Source organism: Melanostigma gelatinosum (genome assembly GCF_949748355.1).
Source record: "Melanostigma gelatinosum genome assembly, chromosome: 13".
NCBI lineage: Eukaryota > Metazoa > Chordata > Actinopteri > Perciformes > Zoarcidae > Melanostigma > Melanostigma gelatinosum.
The window spans coordinates 14,858,240-14,883,092 of NC_136646.1; the positions used below are offsets into that span (position 1 = coordinate 14,858,240).

General features: G+C 47.5%; 1 protein-coding gene across 1 annotated transcript in view; it reads left to right on the top strand.

The window, feature by feature from the left end:
• Positions 1 to 3,478: 3,478 nt before the first annotated feature.
• The window catches only part of LOC306787162 (adhesion G protein-coupled receptor L1-like), a 68,810-nt gene continuing 47,435 nt past the window's right edge, over positions 3,479 to 24,853 (top strand). The window contains exons 1-2 of the mRNA XM_079282229.1: positions 3,479 to 3,645; positions 19,426 to 19,598. Of these exons, the coding sequence (XP_079138355.1) occupies positions 19,529 to 19,598 (70 nt within the window). The 5' untranslated portion in view covers positions 3,479 to 3,645; positions 19,426 to 19,528. The remainder of the gene's footprint in view (positions 3,646 to 19,425; positions 19,599 to 24,853) is intronic.

Here is a 24,853-nt window from a genome sequence, read left to right on the forward strand (position 1 = left end):
GCTGTCCTCCAAGGCTGCCCTCTGACTGATTCCCCCTGTAAATCTCCCCTTTAATTGGAGAGGGCACAAGAAGAGAGGTGCAGCCTCAATCACAAATTCTGTGTCTCTAAGGATGGACGAGAGAGAGAGAGACAGACGGGCAGAGAGTCAGACGGACAGAAGAATCCTCAGAATGTGTGGGTGGAGACCAAACAAAAAGTCAGAGATATAAATACAATGAGGATTTGAGGAGTGAGATGACATATTTACGTTTGCCTTGGAAGCGGGAGGTGAGAAGATGAAAAGGTAGCACAGTAATGGAGAGAGACGGGCAGAGAGGTGCGCCAAGGGTGATGCAAGGATAGGAGGAGAAGGACAATGGGCGAGGAAGAGAAAGTAATGGAGGGAGACAAATGGAAGTGGCTGGCAGCGAGAGAAAAAGGAAGGTGTGTGTGTGTGTGTGAAAGAAAGAGGGAGAGAGGCAGAAGAGAGACAGGCTGATTTCACCACATTTGCAGCCTGAGTGTCCTCCCTTAATGGGGTTGCCATGACAACAGTGTATAAGAGAGTCAGGTTCCAGCAGAGCTTGTGGTATGTGGATGTGTGTGTGTGTGTGCACGTGCTCTGCCCCTCAAGTGATTGATTGTCTGTGAGAAAATGTACAGTACGATACCGTAACACACGTGCATCGTGGGCATTCTTTTTTTGTAAAAGGAGGTGGGCGTGAGTTTATCTCCTTCTACCGTTTGTTTGGTGGTATGTCCTTGTGTGAGTGACTGAGGGAGGGAGGAGTAAAAAGGAGCAGCTTCCCCGTCTGTGTCATCGAGCCAAGTGGGTGTGCAGTAGCTGTAGTGTACTGGCCGTGTCCCGTGTGCCACCGGCAGCCATGTTGAATGAGGTTAGGTGATGTCATGCCGGTCAGGTGACGTTGTTTCGAGGGGCCCAGCTGTCACGGAGGAGCGGCAGTCCCACCGGAGCGCCAATCTGTCATCATTATATTAATGGCACGCATAGCACTGCTAGCAATGTCATCTCTTGTGTGTGCCAAAGCTAACGAGCAGCGCCCTAATTGTAAAATTAATTGAAAAACATTTTGATTAAAGACCACCCTCCCCACCCCGGCCCTCCTCCGTCTTCATCAGCTCTCCTTTACTCCGCTGCCATCTTTCTATCCACCTGGTTATGCACCCCCCCCCCCCAGCAGTTCACATACTCTTCTCACTTTCTTTTCTCCGCCTCCACCCGCAATTACATCTCTGGCCTTCTCCCATTTTCATCCATGCCGTTTCTCCTTCAGCCTTCTCCAACCCACCAACACCTAACCCATCATTTTCTGCTTCCTTCAACGTACACATTTTCAACTAACTGTCACTCTCCTCTTTCGTTCGGCAAATTACAACTCTTTTATGTGCTCGATCTCCCTCCTGATCCCTCCCTCCCCATCCTCTTTGTCTTTTCCCATCAGGCACCCCTCTGCGCTGCTGTCTCTCTCCTTCTTTCCTCCTCGTGTCTCCATTACTGTCTGTTTTACGCCCTGAGCGTCTCTGTGTATGCGTTTTGCATTCAGTGGTGGGGTTATAAGTGGAAAGGAGTTAGTGAGGTGGTCGTCCGTATACAGCTTTGCCTTTATACTGCACGCCCCATTCCCCCTTTAGCCCTTTGTAGCCTCAGAGAGCGTCCAGTCTCTCGTCCCTGACTCTCATTCACTCACACACTTTCTCCTTCCCCTCTCTCCGGCAAAGCTCCAGAGCCCGAGGGGAAAGAAGGAGAGAGTGATATGGCTGGTGTACATCTCCACTGGTCTTTTATTCTCTAGCCTGCCCTCTCATCTTGCCTCTCCTTCTGCTGCTTCTCACTCTCCATCTCTCCCCTCTGTGGACTGAGGTCCAGTTTATCATTCTGCTACAGACTCCACCGCAAGATTTCTGCCTTTGGTGTGTGAATGTGTGTGTGTGTGCACTCAGACACGTGTGTGTGTGTGATTGCCTGCACATGTTATGTTCTAATTAATTAAATGGCATATACGGTGTCGTAGCTCCCTCTGTGTGCCTGAGAGCTCATACAGTGCGAGTGAGTGTGAGTGCAAAATACAAGGTGTGAGGGAGTGAGGAGTATATATAGGCTTGGATAATGAGAGCACCAGGGCTCATTAATGTCACTCGTTGCAATAATGATAGAGACAAGGAGGAGACTTTGATCATCAGCAAATGATCGATAATGGGCCGTATCGATCGGAACAACAGTTTGTCACCATGTGGATCGACGATGCTGCAGGACACCGGGCTCCCGGGGGGGGGGGGGGGGTGTTACAGCCTCGCCACAGGCTCCTGTGCTCATTTATTCAAGAGGAAACATAGGCACAAACAAACGCCACTCTGATGAATGGCTGTTCTATGCATAATTAGGTAAACATAGCTCTTAGTCAATAGGGGAATGGATTCATGAATTACATCTTCCTTTGTGAATAATAAGCTGTAAACGCGGTTATTGAACAGTCTGGGCGCTTCCCCCAAATTCTTCCAAGTTAGGTTTAATTGTTAAGCTGAGAGAGGGAGCGAAAACAGGGGGAAATAAACAAAACAAACATCACGTGCATACGTGGGAGACTTCAGCCTCCCCTCTTTTCCCCGGCTTCCTTTCCTGAGTTCACTCCTTTTGGCCCCTTTTTCTTTCATTTTTTTACAGTTCCCAGACTGTCTCACACAATAGCTGGCAATGAAAGAAACGACAGCAAAGTGACTGTAACACCGGGTGGAGTGTTGCCACAGCAACGCAGCGTCACAGCTCCCGAGCAGATAACACATTCGCTGCCGCGTTCCCTCCGTCGTGTCAAAAAGAGTTGCGATCCCAGGGAAGCTGCCTTAAATGAGGGAATACATGTCCGGTATGTAAATGAGGCGAAAGGGACATAAAGCGTATAATTATAGTTTAAAGGATAAAATCGAATAATCGTTTTAAAGCAAGCGTGTATTACATAGCAAATGTAAAGTGATGTATCAAATGTAAACCTGATAATAATAATGTATGTGTATCTGAGTAGTGAAGTCTGTGTGTGTGGAAAGAGCTAGAGCTGGCCTTAAAAGATGAGATCATAACAGATGTTGGTTGTTGTCCGAGTTGGGGTGGTTTCCGCACGCACACAAGAAAGTTGGGTGTTTTCAGAAGCACATGCACAAAATCAATGATGTCATGTAAATCATGTGCTGAGGCAGGAAGTGTTGGGGAAGGGGGGGGGGAGAGAGACAGCCCAAAAGTGTAATGAAAGAAGTAACTTGCAAACAGCAAGACGGGATTCATCGTGGGAGCCAACCAAGTGCTCCACGGAGAAACACTGGACCTCGTTCGGCAGCCGCATCGGAGGACTTCATCTCTGTTCACGGAAAGAAGACCGCCATTCGTGGACAAAGATTGAAAGACAGAGATTTTCCTCTCCCCCTTGTTTGACTTTAACAACCGGACAACGGATGGACTCAACCGCCCTAAAGACTTTGTACCGAGCCTGAAGGATCGCTGAACGGACTTCGTTGGTCGCGCAGGAGGAGTCGAAGGTTCGGCCGGACCTTCGCTCCTAAAAACCCCAAAAGGATTTTTTTATCGCATCTTTAATCCAGCTCCACCGAGCCACCTCGGCATCGAAACTAATGAGTATAATATAAGAAGAAAATGGTAACGAATCGAATTAAGTGTCGTATTATTTTATGTGAGCTGTTGCTGTGCCCCTGCTAATATATCCTGCAATAAATATCAAATCTGCATTTAAAGTAAATTGTAGATGGGGATACAGTTGCAAAGCGCATAGTCGTTGTCGTTTTTTAAATCTGTTACTTCCTGGTTGTAGCCATTTCATACCAAACACTGTCTGTGAATTGCAAGTGCTTGTTAACTGTGGGCATCATTTCAATCCCCATCCCTCCACACACACCCTCCCTCTTCCCTTTTCTTCTTTTATAGTCCAGAGATAAAGAGGAGATGGCAATGTTGGACAAGATGTTGGATGTGTTCCTCTTCACACGTGTGTGTCTGTGTGGGGCTGGCCCAAAGGCAGATCACCAAACAGCTGTGTGTTAGTGCCAATGAGTAGACATTTGGTCCACTCGACCCATAACGCTGGCACACAGGGTGGGGAACGGTGTCCAAGTCCTCCTCTCAAATCCTCGGCCCATCCGTCCTTCCCCTTCGCATTGTCCCCGGGGCAGCAGGCGGCCCCGGCTAAAGACTGATCTGCTTGAACGGGCACAGGTGCAGCAGGGGGTTTGTCCCACTGCCAAATGTTGTGCTTCTGTTTCCTTTGGGCGTATGAGTGGATTTGTGCAGCTCTCTCTTTCGCTTCTGGGGGGGGATTGAAAAAGCTGCAGATGCAAGTGTTTGATCAGCCTGCCGATGCAACGGCAAACGGGAGACAGCGAGTCGAAAGTGCACACAGAAAACGAAAGATATTGAAGCAGCAGAGGAGAACAATTCGGATGGAGATTTTCGCAGGACTGGAATAAGTAACAACAGCCGGTGACGCAATTGTTTCAGTGTGTCAGTGTGTTGTGCAACTCTGGGACAGACCGGAAATGAAGTGGAGGTCCTGCTGTACGGACACTGCAGTGTGCCTGCAGCTGCCCTCGGGGGAACGGTGTTTGGTGCGGATGTGTGTGCCAGGGGTATCTTTAGAGAGGCACGCTGCGGGCATCCCTTTGGGAATGCAGGAAGGGGAGGGAATAGAGGAGTGCTCCGGTTTCAGGCCTCAATCTGGAAAGCTTCAGGAGTACCTCTCAAGGCTCAAGTAGAAGCTAACGTCCATTTGTAGTGTATTTAAAAGAGAATGCATGCACTTAAGGGCTACTTATTGCTTCACGTAGCAGAACAGAGACAGGGAACGAAAGCAGATACATGCGTAAAAGCCTTGGTACACTCAGAGACTGACACATAGCAAAGCAAACCTCTCCTTCACTCTCTCTTTGAATGCCCTTGCTTTCTCTTTCGCTTTATGTCTCCCAGGACAGTGCTCACAAATGTTGAAATGGGGCCTAACCCACGAAGCAAAGAGGGAGAGTCGTTTAAGCTAAGTTAAACAAGGGCACTTCGATTTTAAAGGGCCATAATCTTCAAAAAGGGGCGCTTTAAAATCAATTGACAAGACATATAAAAGGTAAAGACAGATTGAGAGGAAGGTGTAGTTGTTGGCAGTTCAGTGACTCATCTTTATGAATGAGCTTGTTTCATTGAATGTCATTGAGACTTGTTCTGTGCGTGTGTCTTTGCTTATGTGCATGCGTCCACGTCTGCAAACGCGCGCGCGCGTGTGTGTGTGTGTGTTTTTGCCGGGCAGCGCAGGTGGGCTGGATCAGTATCCAGAGCAGCACTGAGCCACTGATTCAGCCTGCACAGTTTGGGCCAGAATCCAATCAGGGCAGCCATCTGGTGACCAATCAGGGCCCTGGCTGTGATGTCACAGCAGCGGAGCTCTGGGCTTCATGGGAGCCCGGGAGGGGTGAATGCCATGAATCACATCGGACCTCTGTGCCGGTGAAGCCTGCTATAGTTGGGCCACAGCGAACCGCGCTGCTGACCCGGGATGCTGGGTCACTGAAACCAGGCTGTTGTCATTTGTGAGCCTGCAAATGTGGGAAGCGTTGTTTGTGCATCTTTACTGACAAGAAGGAATCGTTAGCCTGTACACAAGCTCCTTCTTTATTCATGGCAGTCTAATACACATACTTGTGCTCTTGGTGCGCTTACTGTATGAAAATTCGCATTCCTGCCTTTGTTTGACTTTGCAGATGACGGCAGTGCCACTGTAGCCCTCGCGGTTAGGGCGCGAGGACAAAGCACTGAATCCGGTGTGATTGACAGCCCTGTTCATTCTAACGCGATTTATATTTCAAGGCTCTCCTCCGTGTGAACGCCTCTACCATTTTAAACAGTCTCCAAGAGTGCAGCCCAGCGAGTCACCCTGATCCCGGACCTGCGGTGGAACTGTTCCCAGCTCTCTCACCACTAGCAGGCCAGAGGCGCGGCGGACGGCTGGCTGACAGAGAGAGAGGGGAGTCTCAGGAGAGTCGCTGTCACTGCCGAAAGGCTCTCTCTGCAGGGCATCAGAGGGGAGACAGGACAGGGTGACAAGGGAGCGTCTCTGTGAAAGTTGACCTTAAGAAGCTTCACAGCGCCATACATTGCTGTAACACTCAGGTCTGTGAATATTTCATCAGCCCTTAAGCAGGATGGATAAATCCACCCTCCTTCTTTCTGGTGCTTATCTGATCAGTGGCGCAACCAGCTAACCCCCCAGCATGGGATTTAATGTCAAACACAGGCCATAAGCTGTGTTCAATGGGCATGACGAGGATAAACATCAGTGGGAAACACGCGGCGTATTTCGCTGGCCTTGGCTGCATACGTAACGGCAGCAGGGGGCGAGGCAGGGCGCGGCGTCTTGACATCAGCACTTACGTAAGTAAACGGGGGGAGAGCCCACACGCTGGACCGCACTCCCACTTCACACAGAGAGTGTGACTGAAACACAGGGAATGGAATTAGAGGAGAAGTAAGAGAAGAGCGAGAGGTGGAGGCAATCATGCAGAGAGAAACAAATCTGAGAGCCTAGCATGGAGGTGCAGGAGGTGGGAGGTGTGGGACTGTGTGTGCGTGCGTGTGTGTGTGTGTGTGTGTGTGTGTGTGCTCTGTATGTGCCCGCTCTGCCGCCCTGGTGACTTCAGGTGTTATCTTCTTAGCCTCCAAACGTGACAGTGAGATAATTAGAAATGTTAACACTCACTGGAGCTTGTACTTCTATGAATTCTCAGTTTCTTTCTCCATCTCTCTCTCTCTCATTTGCTTTCTCCTGGCTGTCTAAACGCACACACACACACACACACACACACACACACACTCTCAAATTATATTATCTCCCTCAGCCCGTGTTATGAATGACACACTTAAAGCCTGGAATGACTTGGCCGTGCAGCAGTGGATCACAATTAACATTAACGCCAGCATCTGTGGAAATAATTGTCACAGCTCAATTTTAATTTGCTGATGACCCATTTTTCCCCCTACTTTTAATAGGAAAAAAAGTAATTTTAATTCACATCTATTTGTACATAGCATTACTCATTTGTTGAGTGCAGTTGTGCAAATTTGCTAATTCATTTGAATTGCGAGAATAAGTTGGTAATTACAGTGCATTCGAAAAGGAAAGGTGAAAAAGGTGAAAATGGAAGGAGAGAAATTATTACTTAATTACTGAATTCACAGTTGGATTAATCAGACTGTGGCTGGGCGATATGGCCTAAATCTTCTATCACGATATATCAGGGTATTATATGTGTTCTGGTAATTCAATGCTTAAATAGTCTAAAGTATATCAAATAACAACATGTAATTGTGCATCACGAAACATATTGTATGATTTCGTCATGTTACGATTCCATTATCAAATTGAACACACAGCTCTAAATCAGCCAGACTGTAGGATAAGAATTAAAGACGGTTATTTTATTTCCTTGAATAGAAAGAGACAATAGACGTCTATTTCTGAGGCAGTCAACAAACAGAGGCCGGTTTACTGAAGCAGTAGGAGGACACTGTTGAAATTCTGACAAATGTCTTGGCTCAGAGGAAAGGGAGAGACATGTTCACCAGCGTGTTTCACATGGAAAAATGAAAAGTGACAGAAAGCTGACGGAGGGATGACAGCCTTGTTTTGTCCTTTACTGGATGATCAACATGTGTCACGCGGATATGGGTCCCAAAGGTTGACACGGGGCGGCTGATGCAGAGGGTTCCGCGCTCCGCTGGAATCCCCCAGCCTTTAAATTAGCACTTTACTCAGCTAGCGGCACAAGCTGTGTGAACACTGGCGATAATGAAACTGCACACCGTCGACATCATTAAAGATAATCTTGGCTCATTTTGTGCTGGGACACATAATCCGAGGAAGATGCGGCGAACAACAGGAAGAGCTCATCGTGCCAGAGCGGGGCACACAAACGCCTTCCGACTGTCATCTCGCTGGCTCACACCTCTCAAACCTCTGACGCTTGGTCGGGGGGTAAAGGAGTACTATATGGCTGGTTTTGCGGGAAACAGATCCCAGGTCAAGGCAAAGGCTTGTCTGAAGGCCTCTCCAGCGTGTGTCTAATTGAGCACTGTGTAGTTAATTGTTTGTGCGTGGGAGAGGAGAAATCTATCTGTTTTCTCACTGCCGTGACTTCTAGGCCCTGGGGTGAGCGACTGGAGCTGGCAGACACAGACACACTACACGCACACACACATGCGCCGCTCTGCCAACAATGCCCAAAAACCATGCCTTGCAAGCACAAACTCGCACATGCAGACCCAAACCCTTCTGCTACTGGTGCACGCACACACACACACACTCATACACGCACATGCACACTCCCTCCTCAGAGGAAGAGGATGTGCATGAGGGGTTATTGAGTCACGGTAAAGTCAGATCCGTGTATCGATCGGCTACTTGCTGAGAGGAGTCAGGAATGTGAGACCTGTTCAGGTCAGAGGGCCACGAGACAGTGGGGATGAAAAGACAGTAAAAGCGAGAGCGAGAACCCTACAGAGCCTACAGCTAGTCGCCTACAGCTAGTCGCCTACAGCGCCCCCCCCCCCCCATCCTCTCTGAATGCAGAGCCAGCGTTCTGCTTTGACGTGGGTATTCAGAGGAGCTCTACTCCGCTTCAAGAGCATTAGAATGAGATTTCTTCAATTTGTAACTTGGGTCAGAGCCATATGTCAAATCAATGGGAGAGAAAGAGATGTACTAACAGCAACTAATTGTTATCCTTATCTTTTAATCTGTATCCATTGCTATGGATTATTCTATACTTAACTGTTCAATACATACAATTAATCTACAGTGAACCACTGTGCCAATTAACATACCAATGCAAATAACGCATCCAATTGCATATTCAGCTCATCAGCTCATTTGCATGTGTTTAGTTATCTTCCAGGGTGTTTCAATTTATGACTGAGTGCTACAGTAAGTGAATGCCTATGGGGGGGGGGGGGGGGGGTTGGCATGAAAAGAGTGCCACCTGAATAATTTACTTTTACTCTCAATGGGATCAGAGCTCCGGCTCACATCTGATCTCATTTGAGCCACCGCAGCTCTGTTCCCATTGGCTGACAGCAGCTGGTGGAATGCCTGTAAGCACCCCCGTGATTGGTTGGGAGTTATTTATTCTTCACTCATAAACTCTTCCATTATTGATGGGAATGACGCAAACTGGGATCTGATGAGATGCGAAAAATGGTACGAGAACTGCAGAGGGATGGAGGCAGCGTGTGAGTACAAAACAGGCGGTGTGGGGGGGGGGGTATGGAGTGGCAAAGGCGTGAGGCTGCAGAGAGATATGTAGAGGGGGAGGGGTGATAAGGTGGATGAGCACTAACAGTACTATCTTTCAGTTGGATATCAGCAGCAGACGCCATGAGATGTCTGTTGATTCATCTCCCTTTATTCGCTCGGTTCTCTTTCTGCCGAACCTTTTTAGCCGAACAAAGGCAGACGGAGGGAGTGATTCAGAGTGACCAGACGCCCGAGACTCCCGGAACAGACGGGGGAAAAGGTCACATGAAACAGGGGGGGGGGGGGGGGCTCCACCGAGACCACCGAACAGAACGAAATGTTTCGATGAACTGATGTACTCAGGCCTCCGGGGACAGGAGGACATGGAGGGAAACATTTGTATACAGAAAGATCGAAAAAGAAAGTGTGGGTGTAGAGCTGTGTGTGTGTGTACGTGTGTACCTTTAAAAGTGGTTGTCAGGGTGTACGTGTCTGAAGGCAGAGTAATTACACCATAACACAACAACTGAAAAATACACAAGTGCGTATGTACTGAATGCATGGGATTGTTACGTGTGTGTGTGTGTGTTTTCTGGTGTATAATTGCTTCGCTTTAGACTATGAGCAGTAGTGTGTGTGTGTGTGTGTGTGTGTGTGTGTGGGGGGGGGGGGGGGGGGTCGGCTCAGACCCTCTGGATCCTCTCCATGCACTAATGGGTGTTCACCTTGTGTGGATCCCAGCCCCGTGCTGTTGGTAATTAACAGAAGCAGGCAGTGGAAAGCAGCACCTGTTAGAGCCTGACTGACTGAGGCCCTGAGCTCTGGGCTCCGGGCTGTGTCTCCACACTGCTCCTCTCTAATAATCAGACCAGCACCGCCCATCCTTCCTCCTCCGGGACCTCGCAGCATGAGTGCATGCACGTGTGTGTGTTGTGTGATTACGTGGGTTATTCATAACAAAGAAAAAGAGGCAGATTAAGAGGAGGTGGAGACAAAGGAGGAGATACTCCACAACTCCTTCAGTCGTAATGGTACAGCTCCGCACATTGCCCGAGGCTCTGTGTGGTTCTGAGTGTTATTTGCAGAAAAATGAGCAGGCTGTTGTCTAACATTTACCTGTCTGGTTCCTAGACAGCTGAGTAATAGACAAATGCAAAGGCTGCTGTGTGATGATTTAACTATTGTTGCGCTAAAGACTTGGTTTTACCTTTCTAATAAGAATGTGTCAACACTCTATTTCTGCCACCTCCGTTAAGAACTTTTCATACGAAAAGGTAGCAATTTCTCTGCCTCTGAGTCAGTGATTTCAAGTTGCAAATGCTGACAAATAAACAAGCATTAACTTCAGATTTAGCTTAATAAGACGACCGCATGCTCGTGTTACAGAGAGCTCGCGTCTCTGTAGCTATGAAGGCTGCTACTGTGCTGTATGTATGTGGGACAGTGTCAGTGGGCCATCATGTGGTGGGGGGGGGGGCATGTGTGTGTGTGTGTGTGTGTGTGTGACAAAGGTGAGAGAGCAGAAACGAGAGAGGAAGTGAGTGACAGCCATGTTTCAGAATTGGGGCATGTCAGCAAGGCCTGCTGTGTCAGAATCTCCTGATGCCAACTCTGCCGATCCTAAAGCTGGATATAGGCAGGCAGATTGGGGTCACTACTATCAAATTAGATACATCAGTCGGCCACACACACACACACACACACACACACACGCCGGTGCACAACACAAATCGCTTCGACGTGTGCATTTGGATAAGGTAGACATGTTCGCATAAGCAAGCAAACTTGCTGTGCTCTGGCAATGCACAACAAAATCATTTGAATAACTCCAGACAGATGTAGAGGGTCATGGAAGAGTTGGGAGTTTGGTAGAATTGCCAAAGTCGTCCTGAATTGGTTTCTCTGCTGCCCGGCTGTTGCAAAGAGAGAATGCACTGGGTTGATGAAAATGCAGATACACATCTGCGGTTTAATTAATGTTCACTCACATCAAAGGCTCATGAGGCGCTCTGAATGCAAACTGCTGTGCCTGCATATGTGTGTGTGTGTGTGGGGGGGGGGGGGGGTCATTTACATGCTAGTTGTGAAGCTCCGACATTAGGAGTATCGCTAATAAACAGCACCTCTCGAGCTATCGTGCCAGCAATCCAAACCCTGAAAACAAACATAAACCTGGCAAATGAAATATTGACGTTGTCAAAAGGACATCATCGATTTTTTTGTTTTTTTTTGTTTTTAATAAAAGGCAGCTCTGCCAAGATTTGGAAAAGCTGAACGTTCTTACAAACACTGAACGCACCAGAGCACAACAACAATGTCGGCCTCATGTTCAACGAGCCGCCTGCGGTGCACTTTTTAAACCACATGCATTGAAAGGGATGAAGCATGTTAAACGTAACGTCAAGTAAAGAGGAGGAAACGAATCATCTGGGCGAATAAGACACAAAACACAAAAGCAGTGCGTTGCATTCAATCGTTCCAACTACTCGGCTCACTTCACACACCAAATGAGATCAATAAAAAGTTGTTGTCAGCACTGATGAAGCGAGTAACGATCAATGTCTGTGTTCTAAACGAAAATGAATACGTCTTAGTTAGTTTTTTGGTCTGTCGGACCCTCCTCCTCCTCCGACTAGCTCCACTGGAACCAAACCTCAGCCTCAACAGAGGAAAGTCTGAAGTTGTACGTTGAAGATGTGACGGTATAATTAGTTGATGGTGCCGCTGACACAAAAGATGGACACTATCATTGTATGGGCCTCAGCGATGAGATGAAAAGAATGTCAACCTATTTTTAAATGTCACCGTCTCTTTTTGTTCTGAATCCCTGCTCTACTTTGTGCCACAGATCTAAACTGGGTCAACATCACATGTGGCGCCCTGGTGGGCCCATCTGTGTGTGTGTGTGTGTGTGTGTGCATGTGTGAGTGAACACGTATGGGAGTGCTTCAAGACACGATCATGTGCGTGTTACTCCACACTGACATCAACACGTAGGAGGGGGTGTCTACAGTTTGCAGAATTTGGAAAAATGAAAAAAAGAAATCAGGCTTTTTTCCCCCTAATTATTGTCTATCGCCCACAATTACGAGCGAGCATGAATTATCTACAAATTGTTTAAGTCTTGTTGCTGTGCTCATTACTAGAGAGAGCTGTGGATGGGCGGGAGTGTAAAATGATTTCCGTCTGTGTGTGTGTTTGTGCGGCGTGCATCCTCGTGTGTTTCAACAAAGCGTACGCTTGGCTACGGCGAACCGTAGCGCGACAGTGAGGCGGGGGGGTTGCCCTGCTGGAGCTTTCAGATGAATAGATAGACACTGATAATAACGCACACAACTCACAGCGCTTCTGTCCTTAATGAAGATGGATCTCGCCGGGGCCTGGCGGTGCACAGGCACTCGGGGTGGCAGCCTGCCAGTCACAGCCAAGTGACATCTGGGAACCGCTCAATGCAAAGGGCGGGAGGGAGCAAGACTCACCAGAGAGTACAATTTCATCACATTATCATGTTATATCATAATCCATTGTTGGTGGCTCATAAGATTAACGTCAGGGCCGGCAGTTATCACTCTTTGTGTGGACTTAATGGCCACAGTGAATTATTCATTGCCTCGTATTGATTCGCGACGCAACTTGTGCTGACAAAGTTGACAGCGGCAGGTTGACTGATGTGGAGTATATCTCATTTGACTCCGAGGCTGAGACGCAGGGGAGAAGGAAGTGACGAGAACGGGATGAAGAGGGGAAAAAGTCAAAAGACAAACAAGAGGAAGTTATGAGTCAGTGCAGACAGATGTGGCACAACTGGGCCGCTCAACTTTCAGTTTTTTTCTAAAAAAACCCCACAAATCACAAAAATGTCTCCCATTTGTCATTGCTAAATTGCAATGTTCCAGGCTGAATTAATGTATATATTTTTTCCCACCAGTTTGCGATTGGCTGCCAGATTGGGTCAGAGGTTCCACCCCTGTAGGATATTAGATCCCATTAGAGCCACTGTCTGTGTTTAGCAGACAGGTGGGTGCTGAGGTCACTTCCTCTGGCAGCTGTGGCCGGCATCACAGGGCGAGCATTGATGGGTGGTGGCATTGCCTCCTGTTGCATCAGTAATAATGAACAGTGACAAGCTCTCTGCCGCCACGATAAATCACGGGCCACACAGGAGACAGTGAAAACCGGGCCGGAGAGCACGCTCTGTCTGCTGCGCGGTGTCGTTGCTGACGAACGGACTGACTGGCTCGGGGCAGACTATCTCATTCACCGACGAGGCCACATTATCACACACACACACACACACACACAGTCAACACCCTTTCAGATACTTGTGGACTCTGATGAGCAAGTACGACCGTCACTCGGGAAATATTGGACTCTTACTGGCTGCTTTATTGGCAGCGAGGCCTATACTGTTTCAGAAACATATCAGAGTCAAAGTGTAGACTCCAGAGATGAGGAGGCATGTGGGTTGGGGTTTGTGCAGAACTGCAGCTGAGATCGGACGCTGAAGCAGGGAAAAAGTGGTTCAGGAGTGTCGATTGAATAAAGTGAGTGGGGATCTCTCTCTCGCCCTTTCCTTTTTCTTTTACCTCTTTGACAGCCACACTAGCCGTGTTTGATATCCCTCCGCTGTGCTCTGCAGCTCTGCAGATTCCCTTGTCTCATTTGCATTCCCTTAAAGCACACTTCCATTAAAGTCTCCCTCTGTTTTTTTGTCTCTTCTCGCTCTCCTTCGGTTTCTTCAAATAGGTTTTTTTCTTTCTTTTTTTCCCTTGGTTGCTGTTTTGGAAGGAGCCTTATTCCCTGTTGACTACACAGCATATCCACGCTCTCCCCGAGTCAGTAATCAAACACATTGGCCCTAATACACAGGCCATTACAAGAGCTCTGATGTTCCATCTGCACACAGCCGGCACAATGGTGTCATTATATAAACAGCCCTGCTGCTGCAGCCAGCGAGATACGACCACACCAGAGCACCCGGCCTTAACTGACCCACCCCAGTAAATGGAGGAGTGTCGGGATGAGCTGGCCTGAATGCGCTCGTGTAGTCGCTGCTATCTTAACAACATTATCCATCCTGAATGAATGCTCCAGTGTCAACAGTACAGTTCCCACTATGACCGAGACCGTGCGGGCTGTCGCGCGCCAATGCAAATGTGACGGAGGCTGTTTGTGCAGGAATAATATCTAATGCTATTATGTTGTGTTTGCTAGCAATAGCCTCGCCAAAAAAGGATTAGAGAGATTAGCGATTGGCCCAACTGGAAGATAACATTGAAGGGGGCGGGAGGACGGTCTTTTTTTTTTTTTTTGCAGTGACATTGATTCGATTTTGTTTTGGCATCCGTTAAGTGTACAGATGTGGAATTGTAATTTTTTTTTTGGAAATTTAAGTTGAGAGTTTTAGGACATTAAATGCTAAAAGTGCATACTTCCTGTTGTTTTGGATTCCTACGGATAATGATGATTTTTTTTGCACAGTGATTGAAGCTAACTCTTTCTCATAATCAAAGTAATCGGATTCCATGCGCTCCGTTAATGGGGGATTTTGACACACACGCGCACACACACACACACACACACACGCACACACTGCAAGTGGAAGTGTGTCCAAATCACCATTCTGGCCAATTTGAATAATCATTGAATTGAATTTGACTGTCATACCTCGGCATCCTGGCAGGGTTGAGAAGGGTTGACAGTAAAAACAGAGCCTACCACTCAGCAAAGCTCGGTCACAGATGGCGACGGCAATGATATTTCATCGTATGTCTGTTACGTTTCAAAAGGAAAAAGTAGGATCATTATATTCACTTTGGCGAGTGATTCGGTTTATGGAGGTGAAGAAGTAATTAATGAATTCTATTTCATCCTCATTTATTGTTACACTCCGTTGTATAGCTCCCTCTTGCCCAACTCGAGAGTACAAAAGAGTATCGAGTGTGACAAAGCTTCAGCAGCGATGAGTCAGAGGGAGAATTACTTAGAGGCCCCCAGGCGAAGCGTACGTTCTTTGTCGTTCTCTGCAGTCTCATCAGACTCTAATACTACATGGCTAGCCTTCACTGAGTCGAGTGACACTCTGCTCTGAAATAAAGTGCCTGTCTCAGACCTGACTGAAAGCAAATCCCAACAGCATTTGCAAAAAGAAACACTTGTTTTTACATTTATTCCAATTTAAGCGGATGTCGGAAGTTTATCTGAAGTGAATTTGTCACTTGATTACAAATATTTAATGCAGCAGTTTGCATCAGCTTTTGATTTGTAAGTGAGATGTGATTGCCATTCAGTTTTGCACGCTCGACTGTGTCGGTGGCTATGGAGGCAATCATTTCCTTCATAGCGGGAGCTTTGCTACCGAACCAGCTATTTGTTGTAGAAGCATCTGAGGCACAAACATCAATCCTAATAGCATGGGGAAATGCTTGTGCTTCATCTCAGGATGCAAAGACGCTCTTTGCATAAAGCAACATGTCACAAGTTGTGACTGTCGAAATCTTTAAATCAATCACGAGTGTTTTTTGAACCAAATCAATTTGCGTGTTTGTGTTGGCACACTCCCCGCTTTGCTCCCCATTGCCCTGCATGATTTTCACTTGTTCATACCACGTGCCTCATCTACAAATATATTGAAATGCTAATTAAGAACTTTACGTGTGCAAAAGCATCTTTGGCGAGCTCTTAGTGACGTGTTTCCTTTAAAGCTGCAGTGGTAGTCCAATCAGCAGTGTGGATCTCTAGCTTTCTGACCACGGACTGCACGGTCACGCACCGAGTCGACTCACACTTATCATACTCGTCTCTCCCGCCTTGATATCAGATTCCCTCATGGAGGGGGGGGGGGGGGGAGAGAGAGAAAGCCTGGAGCTCTCAGAGTTCCACCAGCTTTTCTAATTATGCAGCAAAAAAAACTGACGACGTAAACTCTTTGTTCTCCGTCCTTTTGATTCTGGTCGGGTAATGCTCCTAAATGCCACTTTCTTCTGTACAGATATAATTTGCGCGTGATGGGGTGAACATGAATGGTTCTCGTGACAGACACACACAACACCCCCCCCCCACCCCCACCCCACACCCTGTATAAAAAGGACTTTGTGACACCCTGTTCTGCAAGAGCACGTCCGCTAAAGCAAACAGATCCTTAATGATCACGGCCATTATCGCAACGATGCAATAGAAGTGGATAATAAGGCCATTTGCTTTCGATCAAGGCAGCGTGGAAATGAATAGTTGGAGAAACGGAAGGGAAGCATCCCAAAAAAGGGTGACGGAGCTGTGCACTTAAGGGTAACTGTGCCGCTGCTTCCTTCAGAGAGCCGCATGCCTGTCATTCGGCCTGCCTCCCTCTTTGAAGGTGCCGTCCATTCCTCCCATTTTGATGGCTCCGGTCTCGATATTCCACTCTATTAGAAGAGGAATAGCGATGATAATAATTGTGGACGTGATCAGCGCAGAAAAGGTCAGCCTCTGACGGGTAACATCCACCAAGTAGAGCACGAAGGGTGAAGACACCCATCTCGCACCCAGCAAAGACTCCTAGCCTCCCTCCCCCCCCAGAGGCAGACTGACTCACAGACACAGGCAGAATAAATGCTTTCTCCTTTGACATTACTTCCTGTTTTCTTACTATTCTGTTCTGTTCTTGCTATTTTCAGCAGTTTTTCCTCCCACTCTTATTTATTCTCGTTATGCAGAAAGTCATCCTTCCCTGACTTTGTCTGTTCCTTACTACCTTTGCTCCTTCTGTCCCTTGTTTATTGCTTAGTCAGGCAGCGTGATGCTTCCTCTCGTTTATTTGTTCCGTCGTTCTTTCATTCCTTTGTTTCTTGTTTTCCTCCATTTTGGCCACCGCTACATCCTTCTTTCCTCCATTCCTTCTGTTCTCCCCCCCCCCCCCCCCCCCCCCCCACACACATTTAAATGAAGTGTTGTGTAATGCTGGCTTTCGTTTTGTCACAAAATGAAGTCAATTTGTCCACCCTGCACTTTTCATTCCCTCCTTCCCTCAAGACCACAGGAGAGCTATCCCAGTGAGCACTAACCCGGATTTCAACGTTGATATCTGGTTGAAAAAGCGTTGAAATGGAGCCTGAACGTCTAAATCGTGATATATTAGTATGAGCACAACGTCTATTCAACCGAAAAATGCTCACTGGGATTGTTGAAAAGTACAGACAGAAGCACAGTCAAAAAAAACAAGAGGAAAGACAGATTTCTCTTTTTAAAACCACAGACGGTGGAGAAAAAATAACGACAGCCTGTCACTGCATAGGAGGGGATCGCTTTTTAACCATTAATAACACAGCGAGGAAGGGGGGGGAGGAAAGGCCGTGAGAGAGCGGCGCCGCCAAGGCCCTCCACAGCACCACATCACATGTCCATTGCTATTTGTTTACTGCTTTTCTACTCTTTCTTTGTCTCCCCTGCCCTCCCTCTGAGCGTGTCCTTTTCTCTCAGCTCCTGGTCATAGAGGGTGGTCACAAACAAACACAAATTAAGGCACAGGCTGCACCAGTGCGGAGGTTGTGTTTGTGTGTTGTGCTCACATGATCGAAATAAACGTCGGTGTAAAGAACAGCTGCTGCGGATGTGCTTTGTACCCTGTTCTGCTTGCGTTCTCCCTCTCCGCTGTTTGCACTCCCCCGTTCTCTCTCGCTCCGTCTTGCTCGTACTCTACGACATCAGACGTACGAATCCTCGCGGCGACACCCAGGCAGGTCGGTCGCTGGCTGCGGTCCGGGCGTCGCCACTGGGGAGGAGGGTAAATATCAGAGAAGGTCAGGAAGGATGAGGGGAAGCCAAATCAGTGATCCCAGTCACTCAGGATCTGCCGTCTTGGCTGCCAGGAGAAGAGAGCTTTGCCGTGTCGGCACGTTGTGTGTTGTTGAGCAAACATTCACAGATCAAAAGATTAGGAATGTGCATGCCAGTTTTAGAGCTACGAATGTTTTACTTATATTTTGATTAGATTAGCATGAGTGTTAAAAATGATGCACCTATATTCCTCAATATTTACCTTCAATATTTTCACAGTAAAACACACATTTTTAGATATTCTGCTACATGTGCTCAATCCGGCATCTGTACGCTTCTATCACGTTTGATGGCTGAAACACATCATGAAGTGATGACATTTGAGTTGGTGTGTGATTTAAGCATGACATATTTGCTACCGTCGAATATGTTTGACTCTGAAAAGGTCTGTTGGCTTGTCAGCTGCAGGGAGAAATGAGTTGGGCTGAAGTGGTGATTGTATAGGTTATACAGAACTTGTATTGACTTTTAAATTCTGAGCCCTAGCATTTTCAGCATGCTTAGTCTATGATAGTATGCCCTCCTACAGTTCAAGTTGTAAGGATCAATCAAATAAAGGAGATAGAAGGTTGGAGAGATCAAGGGAAATCCTCTAAACCCCCTTCCAAAAATAAAATGTAAAAAAAATTGCACACACGGATACAGACAGACGCAGTCCAATCTGTCTGTTTCATCAGCACGCTCAGCAGGAGGAGCTTTAGCTCCAACAATACCGTCCCTCCTGTTTTCTGTCTCTCAGCCCCCGGAGGGGCAGAGCAGTTTCTAGAAGAAATCACAGCTCAAGTTCCAGATTATGATTTATTTCATTAGGCAACAGAGCTGTGTGAGCCCCACGGCACTGCTGACCGAGTCACCGCTTCTTACCGTCTCGCTTTGTGTGCGTGCCCGTACGCAAACATAAAGGAGACGAGCGTTTCTCACGTGTTGATCGTAGCCCCGTTTACGGCCCGAAAACATCTGCTGCGCGTCTGATTGAATCAAGCGTTCAAACGCTGTAGAGTGATGAGCTGGTGGAGTGGTAACAGCTGTTGCCATGCCGTCCTGCACAAAATGGCCTTAGATCATTATACCTGACCACCACAGGGGGAGCTTCTCCTCTCCTCTCCTCCGGTACCATTTGGTATGCTGTACCACTCGAGAGCCATTCCGTTTTGTGCAGAGTTATTATCACATATTCCAGTGATGAATGCAGAATAAATTAGTCGACGCCGTCGAATTCAAATGCCATACTGAGAGGGGTGAAATTGAAAAAGAGAACTCTTTATGAACATACAGTTACACACAAATGTTTACGAGGCCCTCACCTCTCTGATATTTGTATCCCACTCTTTCTGCAGGATCACCCTCGGGGAGGGTGTAAGCTGAGGAAGTGCCGCCTGCTCGCCTGTGCCTGCTGACCGCCTCTACGCTTTGGCACCGCCCCCTTGCCCCGCCCACAACATGGCTCTAGCAGCCTGGATCATCTTCACCTGTGCCGTGGCTTTCAGCAACGTCGCTCCGTCCTCGCCAGGTGCGTAACCAACATTGGCATTTTGTGGAATTTCTTTGACATTTTCACATTACAAAATCACTAAAATCATGTCCATTCATTCAGTATTTATTTGTACTTATTTTATATATATATATATATATATATATATATATATATATATATATATATATATATATATATATATATATATATATATATATATATATATATACAGTAATACAGATCATTTTATATTGCACCACTGAGCCAGCTTGTAATGTAGCACACGAGCTCCTGTCGGGCTCACTGTAGCTGGCCTGACCAGGTTGTAGCAAATGAGGATGTAATATTTATGCGTCAGCTACGTGATGAAGGTTGTAAGTATATTGACTTGCTGACCAGGCTAGAAGCACTGCACTTGATTAACCAAACGGCCTCGACTGGGGATGGAGAGAGCTCGTGAGCGAGCTGGAGAGTGAGTGTGTGTGAATGTCAATACAATTTCTCGTCCTCTTGATGTTAGTTGGAGCGTGGCAAGAATATAAGGGGGAGTCCGTGCATGTAATGGCGCCATTTGCGTGACCTCCTTGAATGTGCCATGTACCATGAGAAATTCCATTGTGCGTGTCCGTGTGTGTGTGTGTGTGTGTGTGTGCTAGCTGTTAGCCTGGCAGCAGGTGACCTGGTTGGGCCGGAGAGATGCTGGAGGGTGGGGTGTGTGTGTGTGTGTGTGTGTGTGTGTGTGTGTGTGTGTGTGTGTTAGAGGATGTGCAGGAGGGACGGAACAGGGATCGCAGGGAGAGGCGGACGGCCGAGGCTGGAAGGGAGGAGCTGTTGGGTGTCCTGCTAGTGGCTTGCCACGCAGACAGCAGCACACCATCTGCTGTATGCTCACGGTCAGCTCCGTGCCAACGAGCCGCTGGGTGACGGACAGCTCGGACGAGCGGGGGGGGGGGGGGGGGGGGGAGCATTAGGTGGAAACACAGTCGCCACAGGGAGGGGCAAGTGATGAAGCAGGAGGAGTCGACGAAACCGAGGGAGGGGTGGAGGTTAAAATTCCCCATCTTAATTTGGCTGCTTTTGTAACATTGGATTTGAGTAGCGTACGCTCTGTTCCATCGGACACATTTGGCCTCTGGCGACGTGTTTCTTTGTTTGTGATTGTGAAAAATAATCCAACTATCTGTGTGACCTGGCACTTGGGGGGGGGGGGGGGGGGGGTATTAATAATGCATTCATAATCAATTGACTGTTATCTGTATTCAGCCCCAAAGCACTGGCACAACATTTGGTTTGATGAAATTAAGATTTTTTTTATTTTTCTAATAGATTCAGGCACACGGGCATGCGCGTATATAGACACATGCTCACGCACACCCACACCATTCTGGTGCTCATAATGTTGGCAGCTGAATTTTGGCTGCAATGTATTCTCTTTATACTGTGAGTGTGATCAGAGGGAAGAATAAGAAAAAGGAAGCGGGGGCGGGGGGGGGGGAGGTAGAGTCTAAAGGAAGAGGGCAGGGTTTTTTGATGTGACGAGAGTCGCCAAAATCACTCTCAGGCTAATCAGAGCTCATTTGGAAACCTGCAAAATCATCACACATGGCTTCACAGTCTAATGTGTACCTCTGCTCCTCCTCCGTGTCCCGACTAATCTGCCAGGCTTTAACCTCACTCTACTCCTGGCTGCACATTCTAATATTTACCCCCCCCAACACTCACACAGTTATTCTCCTATGGAAACAGCTCTGTATTGTAACACCAGCATGAGCTTTGTGGACATACTTCTTCCCTGCTCTGTCCCACGGTCCTCACTCACCTGCCCTATTATCTTGTTAAATCGCAATTTTCCACGTCTCCTCCTCTCCGAAATGTAATGGCTGCGTGAAACAAAAAACAATGTTTTCATCTGTGTATGCAAACTCAAATTAACCGAGGCAAATAAAGTCATGCTCCTTGCAGTATGTACAAAAACCCCTCCGACTGCCCAACTCGGCGGGCTCCCTGACAGACTGACACGCAAACCCCCGACAAACCGAATGTCCCGCTGGTTCCACAGAATGCCTGAGAATGTATAACCCTTCATACGTAGTGCTGCTGCTCTCAAAGCCCATTAGGCTTGCTTAATGTGGCAGGCATTGCAGGCAGCTGCGCCGTGCATGATGAAGTCCTGACACAGCTTTCATTTAGCACAGCACAAGCATCGGTGCGTGTGTGTGTGTGTGTGTTAGTATTTGTGTGCACCAGTGGTGGAAGCTAGACCATAACAAGACATTACAGCCTGTAACTTGTTCATTTATAAGTATGTACATGTATGTCCATGAGTGCGCAGCAATTCGAGTGAAAGTGTCTGTGTGTGTGTGTGTGTGTGTGTCTGTGTGTCTGTGTGTGTGTGTGTGTGTGTGCGTGCGTGTGCCACTCGTATCAGGACACCGGTGCCAGCTGACTGGTGGAATCTGCTCTCCCCTCCCCTGTATTTAAGCCTCTGCTCTCAGATCAGTCGCGTGGAAAGGCCCCTGGTCCTTTAGTGCACACGTAGACATTTGTATCTGTCGTCCCCCTCCTCTCCCCGGCTCTTGTCTTCTGTGCCTTTTCTCCTGAACGGGAGTTATTATTTAAGGTTTGGGGACGAGCTCTTTTTTTTCTTTCTTTTCACACATCTTCTCAACAAAGTGCTTTAGTCTCTTGACTGTCCTTGGATGGTGACAATGTCTGAATGGGGACGGATCCTGATGCAGTATTTTGCTTTCTATAATGCAGGGCTGGGTAGATATTTTTTTCACGGAGGGCCACATGAAGAATTCACTACGCCTCTGCAAGCCAGATGGCTTTTTATGACCCAGCTGACAGTTATTCCGGGTCTAAGTGTTGCTCAAAGTAAATAACATAATACTTGACCTGAAACCACATCCAATATTTAATTTCCGCACACACACAGAGAGAGAGAGAGAGAGTAGACTTTCAATCCCGCAATACAATATTAAAATGATAATTTTAAAATTGCAACCTACTCACTCATTCATAAGAATTGATTCTCTGACAGGCTTGTAGCAATAATATCTCGAGAGGAGGCAATAAAGAGATAGTGCCGCTAACCTCGCTACTGTATGTGCTTCTTGTTGTTGTAAAATGTGCTGAACAGCATATTGCTTTAATGTGTGTTTTGTAAACTTAAAGCTCTACACTTTTGGAGCAATCAGAAAAATGGAGCACACTTCAGGCAGAGCACTGGAGTCGTGCGTGGCGTCAACCGATCAGAATCAGGTGACACTAGAATAACAATTAAATGAGGCGAACTTAACCTGAAAGGCTCACGCTCTTCGCACTTCTCCTAGGTGCCGCATCTGCAGCTGTTAAGGTTCCTGATTAATCATACATTGAATGAGTTTGGGAAGCGTCTTAGTATCACCAGATACAACACGACAACAAATCGTAGCTACAATTTGCTTTCACAATAAGCTGTAGAATTGTAGACAGGCAGATGACTTATACTTTAATTTCAAGAAAATACAGACAACTTGCATTTTCAAGTATCTAATAACTTTGTGTTTTATAGACCGTCGGAACCGGCTCGTTATGTATGTGTTCATAGAGACAAGTAAATGCTGTCATTCTGTCTGAAAATGACCTTTTAATACGTTTTACTGTGTTTTTTTCTCCGCCATAAAGCTGAAATCTGCGGGCCGAGCTGACACTAATTGCTAATCTAGTGGCTTGTGAATATTGCGGCGTATCATTTGGATTTTGCAATAACAAACTGCTGTGAAGCCTTTTTTTCTCCGCCTCTCCTCTTGTGTGTGTTTTCGAGCCTTCGTTGCCTCCCCCATCTTACGAGCAACAGTCGGCGCTTCTCACTTCTCTCACTCGGAACTCATTTTCATCCAATCTCTCTGCTTTCCCTCCCCTAACACCTCAGCTATTACTCCCTCTCTCTGCGTCGTGATGTCCTCCCCCCCCCAACTATTCCCTCGACTGCTTCCATTCTCCACCTTCTATTTCCCCTCCTTCCCCTTCTGCCCATCGCCTTACCCCTCTTTCTGTCCAGCCTCCCTCCTCGAGTGTCACTCCCCTGGCTCTGCTTTCCTTCCTTACCCTCTGCCTGCTATCCGTCAACGGGGCGCATCTCTTGTTGTTATCATTCCCTCCCTTCCCCTCTCCTCTCACTCCCTTTTGCCTCTTTCCGTCTTCCTCCACCTCCTCTGCTGCCTTCCCGGTGCTGGCAGTTGCTGTGCTCTTCAAAGCCCTCGGCTGAGAGCAGCAGATCACAGAGAGGCCTGTGTGAGTGAAAGGTTAATGGATGGCCTTTAAACACATATTGGTAGTCGGGGAGAAGGAGGGAGAGGCCGGGGCGGAGTGGCGGTGTGTTCTTTCAAACCTCCCTTTGAAGATGACGCACACTGCTCTCATGTGTCGGCGCCTTTTTTGTTTATTCATTCGTTCACAGTGCTAGTGTACGTGTGTTTGTTTCGTGTGCCCATTTTGTTTGTGTGTTTGCGTGTTGCTTGTAGTTGTGTGCAACGGGGTACGTTCCTTTGTGTACATTGATTTGTGTACCGCAAACAAGCTCCTACATAACGGATTGGGGACTGTGTTGCTGTTTGTGCAGTCGTGTGATAGCTGCCTCTTTTCTCTCAGGGCCTTGCTGCGTTGACTTCGAGGCTTTGTAGTCGTGAAGGACTGTGCGCGCGTGTCCGGGAGCGCTGGTTTGGGAGCGCTGGTGTGTGAGCGTCACGCGTGTTGTGCGCTCGAGAGTGTGTGCATTTGCTTCTCGCGTGTTATGTGGACTGCAGATTGATAATTGCCAGCAGCAGCTTACGGCTGGAAGGCAAGGCCAGAGAGAGAGAGAGAGAGAGAGAGAGAGAGAGAGAGAGAGAGAGAGAGAGAGAGAGCGAGAGAGAGAGAGAGAGAGAGAGAGAGAGGGGGAGAAACGCAGCAAAAGAGAGATGGATGAGGGAGGAGGCTGGTAAAACTGCGAGAGGGGATGGAGGAGAAAGGAGGATGGGAGGGAAAGAGGGGACAACTGGAGGTGAAGGGTCAGGACAAGAGGGAGGGATGGAGACATTGAGAGAACAAGGGGAGGGTGAAGAGGACGGGTGGGGAGGGTAAATGAGGGAGTTTCCGGGTGGATGAAATTTGACGAGGGACCGAGGGATGTTGCTGAGGTGAAAAAGAAAAAAAGAAAACACAAAGAGTGGAGGAAACATACAGTATGTTCATTGCACTGCAGGTGAAACAGATGGCATACAAGAATAAGAAGGATTCAGTAGCGTTTTACAGCCAAATACATTTTT